The 9852-nt window shown below is 43.1% G+C and overlaps 1 protein-coding gene across 2 annotated transcripts in view; it reads left to right on the top strand.

The window, feature by feature from the left end:
* The window catches only part of LOC120532594 (tumor necrosis factor receptor superfamily member 1B-like), a 44103-nt gene that overhangs the window by 31941 nt on the left and 2310 nt on the right, over positions 1-9852 (top strand). For both annotated transcript variants that reach the window (XM_039758735.1, XM_039758736.1), the window contains exon 4: positions 1609-1877. In XM_039758735.1, coding sequence (XP_039614669.1) covers positions 1609-1877 — 269 coding nt within the window. The remainder of the gene's footprint in view (positions 1-1608; positions 1878-9852) is intronic.

Raw genomic sequence — 9852 nt, 5'->3', positions numbered from 1 at the left:
GACACTTCTCACATAAAGACTATTAATCACCAGGGGCCTCATGTAGAAACGGTGCGTACACACAGAAATGTTGCGTAAGAACGTTTCCACATTCAAATCGCGACATATAAAACCTACACTTGGCATAAAGCCACTGTGTAAACCAACAAATAGTACGTTTTTCCTTGCCTCCACTAGGTATTTGCTGAAATTCTTCCATTTTCCCTCTTGCTTTTGTCATTGTTTTTTCACAGAAAGCTGAGCTTAAGGGCTATTTATATTGATTTGCATATTCAAAGAGGCGTAATTTTGGGAAGAGTTGGGCCGGGACAGCACGCGCGTGCACGTTTTCACGCTGATCGGGATTTATGTAGCGGAAGAACGCAGAAGTTGGCGTACGCACAGATTCCTGCATCTGGATTTTTCTGTGCGTAAGCACATTACGGCTTTTGTGCTTACGCCACGTTATAGTGCGAATTCTGCGCAAGGCGTTATGCATGAGGCCCCAGGTGTCTTTAGTCTTGCAGCAACCTTAGGGTCTAAGTTGTATTTGTGTTTGCTGGGCTCTCCCCAACTTGGCACTAACATACTCCATCAGCTCATTCTAGTTTCTGCTGTACAGTTATGGCTGTTGGAAACAAGCTTGAACGGACCATCAGTGTCACAGCTTCTATCTCTAAATGCTTAAAGTTATTTACTGAAGAGAACCCCTCAACTGTGGGTATGTGGGTTACAAGATGGATGCACAGTGGCTGGAGAGGAATGATGAGAAAATGTTCCCTATTCACTTTTTGATGACATGAGAATGTAAACGAATATGCGGTAACATTCCTAACCTTAAAATGGACATGTCTTCTTGTGTAATGATCTGATTGTGGTAGACCAAATGTAGACTTGCTCATATCACAACCTACAGAAATAAACAAATACAAACACTGAGCCGAATAAAAAGGAAAAGATGAGTCAGAGTTTAAAAAAGATTAAAGACAGGAGTACAAAAAATACAGTACAATACACAATGGGAATCTACAATACGTTGGTCTCTAAAATGCATGTAAGGAATATTGATCATCTTACTTTTTTATAGGCATGTGTTTATAGTGTGGAAAATGGCTTCCTGATATGACAATACAGTATCATGGAGTATTCCTTGAACGATTCTGAGTCATAAGCTCCTTCCCATTTTACAGCATTTCCTTTCAGATAAAGATAAAGTTGGTGGCTTCAAGGAAGACATGAGCCATAGCAACAGAGCACAATGGCCTCTCTGTGATTTTTCTGCACCTCTTTACCCTCACATTTGTGCCAGTTGAGCACTAATTCTTACTGCCACCTGGCCATATTATTTTGTTTCTACCCAGTAAGTTATTGCTCTTTGTTGATTTTTCTTTATTTCATAAGACTTTTCACAAAACAGAAAAGGCCATCAGCCCATCAAGCATGGTTAATAAGCTAATAACTCTGTTATCTCAAAGTACCATCCAGATACTTTAAGAGTTGTCAAAGTTTCTGTATCAATATTGTGCACTGCTGGTTTGTTTGACTCTTTCTAGTGATTTCTGCTTTGCAACACAAGTACACATTTTTAAAAATTTAATCTGCAGGCTATAACATGATTTTCTTTTGTAGGAGACAGGAAAAATGCATTGCATTTGGTGGCACAGAGAATTGGGAAAGACTGGACACAGCTCCTTGGAGAACTTGGATTTACCAAAGATTGGAGGAACATACGAGAAGAACACCGAGATGTCTACAGCCAGGCTCTGGAGGGGCTCAGGCTGTGGACTCAATGGGAAGAGGAGTCCTCACTTGAGCTCCTTAAAAAAGCAGCCAAAGGCATTGACAGAAATGATATATGTGAGACTCTGGATCTACTAGAGCGAGAGATAAATAAAAAGGTAAGCCTTGACACTAAAGTGATGCACACTGTGAACGATAGGGGGCGCTCTCGCTCCCTTGAACCCCTGTCCACGACTCCAGACACCAGGTAAAAGTCCTCAAATCGACTTTATTTTTCTTCCACAGTGTACAAAGCACACTCTCCTCCACAATACTCATATAAATCACTAATAAATCACAATAATACACAAATAACCAATCCTCCAGCTCCCAGACGCGTTGCCACCCTTCCACCCAGCTCAGCTCGTTGTCTGGGAGTTCCCATAGTCCTTTTATACCTCCTGACCCGGAAGTGTTTCTGCCCAATAGTCCACAAGTCCTTTTCCCTTCCGGGTCAGGGTAAATAGTCCCTTTCTTCAACCCGGAAATCCGTCGCTCTTCCTGTGACGAACCTCCGGGTCACAGGGCACGAAAAAGCCCTCGGTCCTCCCTGCAGCTCCCTCCTGTGGCCCCCACGGCATCCAGCAGGGCTTTGCATAAAAACTCCAATGTCCATGATGCCCTGCTGGTCTTCTGGGGACCTCCACGCTGCAAGGAGGGCTCCACCTGGCGGCTTGGGGGTATTGGCCGGGATAAATGGCCGGCCATCCATTACAACACATACTGTAAAGCCTGCACCTGTTTCACCTTCTATTACAGCCTTGGCCTGAGCGTGGAGTATTCACATTCTTTCTTTCTCAGTTACGTTTCATTTACTCATTTAGAAGATGCTTTTATCCATAAGACTTACCAAAGTGCTTAACATTATTGCATAAACATCAGCTTGCAGACTGTTTTGACACAAGTGCTACAGGCCAAAGTTTAACCATTATAAGTGAAGAGCTCTACAGAACAACACAAGACTAGTTATTTTTTCCTACAAAGAACTTGGCATCACATTTTCACAGAGTAAGAGTATATTCAAATGCTTACGTGGTTTGAGTGAGGTAATCAGCAGTAAATGGTGGTGTGTGGCTCATTCCACCAACAAGGAGCTACACATGAAAGTCTGGATTGAAACAGCATGACACGAAGATGTGGCATGAAAAGATTTCACTCGCTAACAGACCTGGGTGGGTAACACAGTGAATATGACTTCATGAGTGCCTCCATAAACCCGACTGAGCATCAAGGGTTTTGTACTTCATGCATGCTGGTGCAGGAAGCCAGTGTAGTGACCTGAAAAGAGGAGTCTCGGCTGGATGCACACAAGATGTGCAGCCTCTATAGTGGCTTGGTAGAACATGCAGGTACTCCTACCACTAAGAAACGTGTCATAACCAATGCCTGGACTAGGATTTCTGCTGCATAGTCCATCAGATATGGCCTGACCTTGCAGATGTTATGCCGAGTAAGGTATACAGTTAGCTGCGAATTCAGTTATATGGATGATTCCTGGCCTTTGTACAATAAAGCAGATTGCAAATGTCCGTATACCACACTTTTCATCCATCCATTATCCAACCCGCTATATCCTAACTACAGGGTCACAAGTAAACCAAATAATATGAATAAAACAGATGGGATATTAAGAATCTTATAGAACACCAGAAGCCCTTCTAAAAAAAAATGTAAAAAGTTTTTTTTGATCAATTTTTTATTAAGTAAAGGCAAATTGACAAGATATATCAATAACCAAAAAGCCTGAGCCAAGGGATTTTAAAAGAGTCAAGGAGTTTCAAGCTGAAATTTACACAATTGAGCTGCAACAGACCAGGATTCAGTTACATTACTGGCAGCACCATTAATCTGCGCTGCAGACAGCTCCACACGCATTAAGTTGTAGGAAGAGTATTGCCAGTTGTCGATAGTGACACATTAAGTTGTCTACCAGCAGGGGCAATAATTAGGTCGGCTGCCAGGGTACTACGACAGAATAACTTGCATCCGGGGAGTTTTAATGAAAGCCTAGAACAGTCTAAAAGAAGAAAGATTTAAGGTAACAGGAGTACTGCAGGAAAGAAAGAAAGACAGTAGGTGACATATGTGTCAGAACTTGTGGAGAAAAGAGCCAAGTAAACCAAGAGAACATAATTGAGGAGCAGGGAGGCCCATCAGAAATCGCTTGAGGGGAGTAGGACAGTGTTTGTGTAGAATTTTGAAGTGGGTGTGTGGGTAATTTGGGTTTCTAGAATAAAACCTTACATTAGAGAGAACAGTGTTCCATGAAAGGGATGGTGAAGGAAGAGAAGAAAGGTCTCTGGCCCAAAGAGAAATCAAGGGTATAGGTTTATAGGATGCTTTGCAAAGTAAAGGGTAGAGACAGTTTTTTTCTTGGGTGAGAAAGAACAAGACAGAGTACAATGAGTGATTTGGTACGGGGGTAGTTGGGGAAATCGCACATGTTCTGAGCACTGATCGGAGTTGAAGGTAGAAAAAGAAAGTGGAACCAGAGAGATTTAAATGTGCTTATAAAGACTGGAACATCATAAGCCCCAAACTATTAAACAGATCCCCCAGCACACTGCCAGGGAAGAAATACGCAGGGCTGGACACCTATTGAGAGGATACAGGAGTGAGGGAGTGCCATTTTCTGAGGGTGCAAGTAACTTTTCCACAGGATGTCAGATGTTGATGGCATATGGCAAAATAGGTCCTAAGGAAAGTTTGGTGGCATTAGGGCTCGTTTATACTTCAAGCTCACAACGCATATGCACCCATATCATGGCTGCCACGCGTTCCCGGCGTTCATTTGACGCATCCTCTGAGCAGGTCCTCGGAAATTAACGCAACGCATGCGTGAGTTGCAGTACCAGCAAAAAGTCGGGGGGCGCAGTGTGCTAAAAGTTGGAATGTGATGTCAAATACTCTGGTTACTATCTACATGTGACAGAAAGCCGCTTTGCAGATCCTACGAAATCGGTGTACGCGCTTCAATGTTTGATGAATGGTTTGATGTGGTGAAGCAAAATGCCGACATACAAATGCATTCGTGGTGCTTTTATATTCAAGCATCACATATTCCCGATCGTAATGACACAATATATTTTAAAAGTCTCCCGTACCGTCTTTTTTTCTAGGGCTTCCTCTGGTCCTGACAGTAGAGGCAAACAACAATAAATCACCACACAAAACATATTAAATGTATGATATGCCAATTCTCTGCACATTTAGAATCCTAAGATTTATACTTGATATCACTTTCATGATGAAATGCATTAAAGTATGTATGTTACATTTTACAGATAAATTGTTAATTTAGTTTAAATAATGAATACTGTCAATAATTACACACATGGGGGTGACATATGGCGGAGCGTTAGCACTGCTGTCTTGCAGGGAGTCATGTCGCTGGTATTCTCTGCCTGGAGTTTGCATGTTTTCCTGCTGGGTTACCACAGTGTGCTCCAGGTTCCTTTCAAAGATGTGCAGATTTGGTGACACTAAAATGATGCTAGTGTATGTGAGTGCTTGTATTCACCTTGCAATGAGCTGATGCCCGTCTAGGGATTGCTTCAGCCTTGTGCACAATGCTTGCTGTAATGGACAAATCCCTGGATTGATGGATTTAATCATTAAACATCCTTTTCAGAGATATTGCAGTAAGGTGTCATTGGGAATTTAATGGGTGTTCCAGGCAATTCACAACACAGCAAAGCCAAACCTGTTCTCACCGTGATGATATCTCGCACTGCCACCTGGTGGATTCTTCCAGATTTCCATAAAGTACACATGCAAGTATAAACAGTACAACGCTGGAGTAGCAGGAGCATCTGCTGCAGCATGCATTGCATCGCGTGAAGTATACCCCCGGCGTTAGACTTCAAGGAGGTAAATAGAGCACCCTGATGAGAAAGTGGGGAAAAAAATGTTTTTACACACACATATACATGTATTGTGTATATATAGTGTACTCACCCTCTCTCTTTTTAAAATATATATATATATATATAGAGAGAGAGAGAGAGAGAGAGAGAGAGAGAGAGAGAGAGAGAGAGAGAGAGAGAGAGAGAGAGAGAGAGAGAGAGAGAGAGAGAGAGAGAGAGAGAGAGAGAGAGAGAGAGGCATTTCTTTTTTTTTTGGTACAGTGGTTATCACTGCTGCCTCAAGGGCTCACTATTTTCAGTCTGACTCAAACCCCAGGGCATTGTTTTTGTGTGACATTTCTGTATACAACTCAAAGTCATGCCATTCATTTACCATCATGACTATCTATGATCAACTGGCATAATTCAATGCTGAGACTGGCAGTAAGTGGCGTGCCAAAGATTTATTGTGTAATAAAGCACCCAAGGCTAAATCAGTGCATGAAGAGAACACTGGACAACGACGATTTGGTTCCTCAATACTTCTGGGTGTATCTTATGATTTTGGCTCACTGATAACAGATGCCATGCATTTTTGTGATTTTCCTCTCATAGTTTAAGTATGCAAATAAAGGTATCACTTTAGGTTGGGTGTCCGTAATACACTACTTCTCATGTAATTATAATTTTATTTTTTTTTTAATCCTGAGTTCTTCTTTATATTATATGTATGGACTTCCTTTCCTGGAAGGTGAGAGGTATTTTTAAAAACAGAAAACAACAAAACAGTGTTCACATTAAATAAAGTGCAGTGTATCAAAAGTCTTCTTTAAATAAATAATCCATTAAAACAAGTGAAGTACTGGAGGTTAAAATCCATTATTAAAAAAAATGTCCTTTTAAAATCAACGCAAACAAGGTTAAAACAATGGCTGGAAGCGGTCTCTTAAAATCCAAAGCATGGTGCCGCCTTCTTTCTACCTGGCGGCTCCCCTGCTTCTCCCATCAGGCTTCACAACAGGGGGGTCGCCCTATCTACAGGTGCAGCTGCCTTCCACACTGGTCCGGTAGCTCTCCAATTCCTGGCTACGTCGGGCTCCATCCAGACCGAGACTTGGGTTCTTTCCCCAGCGGCCAGGGTCCCCACGCTTGGGCTAAACCAGCCCAAAGCCTCCACGACTGCCTTTCAACAACCACTCATCTTCAATACCGGTCACTCCAGCTCCATGAACGCTCAGCTGGAGCGACCACTTTCTTCAGCATCATGAATTCCCCAGGAACGATCGGCCACACATAACACACCCCCTCGCTAAGCGATTTTTTTTTATTTAAAAAGTGGCCTTTTTGACTTGAGTTGTGGACCCGCTACACTACACTGTCTAGTCGTCGTATGAGGGGAAAAAAAAAACCCATGTGTGAAATGGTGGATGAAGCCTTGTGGATATGGTTTCTTCAGGAACGTCAAAGAGGTACAATACATACCTTAGAAATATTTTTCTACATGAAAATAGGTATGCGTCTGATTAACTGGCCAAAGCAGCAACCGGCCATGGGTCCAGTCCCAAGGTGGCCGTTTAAGGGGGATTGTACTGTATGTACATAAACTGTAGAATAACCATTACAACAGAATGCTTAATCACTGCATTACATTGTGTTACACAGTAAATACAATGTAATAAAACCTAGTCACTCTGTTATACAGGTAATTACATGCTAAGTACAGTGTAATTAGGGACACCTAATTTAAAGTGATAACCAAATACCGTACAACAGCTACAACTGGAATTTCTGTGGCACTGTTTAAATACAGCAAGTCATGTTTCTTTTGTGAATGGGACAGCCCTGCTAAAGAGTCTCATTACTTTAAAAAGAACTGGTTGCTCCATGGCACAGTGGTAGCGCTGCTGCCTCGCAGTTAGAAGATCCGGGTTCGCTTCCCGGGTCCTCCCTGTGTGGAGTTTGCATGTTCTCCCCATGTCTGTGTGGGTTTCCTCCCACAGTCCAAAGACATGCAGCTTAGGTGGATTGGCGATTTTAAATTGGCCCTAGTGCGTGGGTGTGTTTGTGTGTGTCCTGTGGTAGGTTGGCACCCTACCCGGCATTGATTCCTGCCTTGTGTCCTGTGTTGGCTGGGATTGGCTCCAGCAGACCCCTGTGACTCTGTGTTCAGATTCAGCGGGTTGGAAAATGGATGGTTGCTCCATAAGCATTTGAAGTACAAACCACTTAAAAGATATTTTTGCCAGTTAAAGTGATGAAAGGATTTGGGTATACAAGAGTGATGGTACCACCAATGGCTAATGCCAACATTAAGGGAGTCATTTTCTCCTGAATCAGACATGTCATTAATGACAAGCATTTTGAAGATCTGCTAGTGGGGCTACAGGAAATCACAAGAAAGACATTCAGGGATGCTGCTCAGAAAGTTCTGGTTAACTAAAAAGCACCAAACTACAAGCAGCTGCTCAACAACCTGCTTTACGCATGCAAAACCATGAAGTGCGACATGCGTTTAAACTTGGACTTCTGCCCTAGTAATCCTGGTGCAGTCAGTGACTAAGTAGGTGAAAAGTTTCAGTGGGGCATTATAAGGATGGAAATGCAGTACCAGGGCAGATGGAATGATCAATTAGTGCTGGCTGGCTATTGGTGGCCCCTAAAACACGAAGCATCACATGATGAGTATAAATGTAAATTAGCAAAACATTTTGGCTCAACTGAACTAAAGCAATAGGTGTGCATTGTCAAACGTGCCAACTACAGTATGTCTATCAATCACCAAAAGCCTTTTGGGGGGTTTGGAATCCAGTGTAAGCTACACTCCTAAATCTCTCTCTCTATATATATCTATATATACACAGTTCATCCGGAAAGTATTCACAGCGCTTCACCTTTTCCACATTTTGTTATGTTACAGCCTTATTCCAAAATGGATTAAATTCATTTTTTTCCTCAGAATTCTACACACAACACCCCATAATGACAACGTGAAAAAAGTTTGAGGCTTTTGCAAATTTATTAAAAATAAAAAAATTGAGAAAGCACATGTACATAAGTATTCACAGCCTTTGCCATGAAGCTCAAAATTGAGCTCAGGTGCATCCTGTTTCCTCTGATCATCCTTGAGATGTTTCTGCAGCTTAATTGGAGTCCACCTGTGGTAAATTCAGTTGATTGGACAAGATTTGGAAAGGCACACCTGTCTATATAAGGTCCCACAGTTGACAGTTCTTGTCAAAGCACAAACCAAGCATGAAATCAAAGGAAGTGTCTGTAGACTTCCAAGACAGGATTGTCTCGAGGCACAAATCTGGGGAAGGTTACAGAAAAATTTCTTCTGCTTTGAAGGTCCCAGTGAGCACAGTGGCCTCCATCATCCGTACGTGGAAGAAGTTCGAAACCACCAGGACTCTTCCTAGAGCTGGCAGGCCATCTAAACTGAGCGATCAGGGGAGAAAGGGTCTTAGTCAGGGAGGTGACCAAGAACCCGGTGGTCACTCTGTCAGAGCTCCAGAGGTCCTCTGTGGAGAGAGGAGAACCTTCCAGAAGGACAACCACCTCTGCAGCAATCCACCAATCAGGCCTGTATGGTAGAGTGGCCAGACGGAAGCCACTCCTTAGTAAAAGGCACATGGCAGCCCGCCTGGAGTTTGCCAAGAGGCACCTGAAGGACTCTCAGACCATGAGAAACAAAATTCTCTGGTCTGATGAGACAAAGATTGAACTCTTTGGTGTGAATGCCAGGCGCCACATTTGGAGGAAACCAGGCACCGCTCATCACCAGGCCAATACCATCCCTACAATGAAACATGGTGGTGGCAGCATCATGCTGTGGGGATGTTTTTCTGGGAGACTAGTCAGGATAAAGGGAAAGATGACTGCAGCAATGTACAGAGATATCCAGGATGAAAACCTGCTCCAGAGCCGCTCTTGACCTCAGACTGGGGCGACGGTTCATCTTTCAGCAGGACAACGGCCCTAAGCACACAGCTAAGATATCAAAGGAGTGGCTTCAGGACAACCCTGTGAATGTCCTTGAGTGGCCCAGCCAGAGCCCAGACTTGAATCCGATTGAACATCTCTGGAGAGATCTTAAAATGGCTGTGCAGCGACGCTTCCCATCCAACCTGATGGAGCTTGAGAGGTGCTGCAAAGAGGAATGGGCGAAACTGGCCAAGAATAGGTGTGCCAAGCTTGTGGCATCATATTCAAAAGACTTGAGGCTGTAATTGCTGCCAAAGGTGCATCG

The sequence above is a fragment of the Polypterus senegalus genome, chromosome 7 (assembly GCF_016835505.1).
Source record: "Polypterus senegalus isolate Bchr_013 chromosome 7, ASM1683550v1, whole genome shotgun sequence".
Classification (NCBI taxonomy): domain Eukaryota; kingdom Metazoa; phylum Chordata; class Cladistia; order Polypteriformes; family Polypteridae; genus Polypterus; species Polypterus senegalus.
Note: the sequence above shows the minus strand (reverse complement) of the source record. Positions and strands in the feature narration are given on the sequence as shown.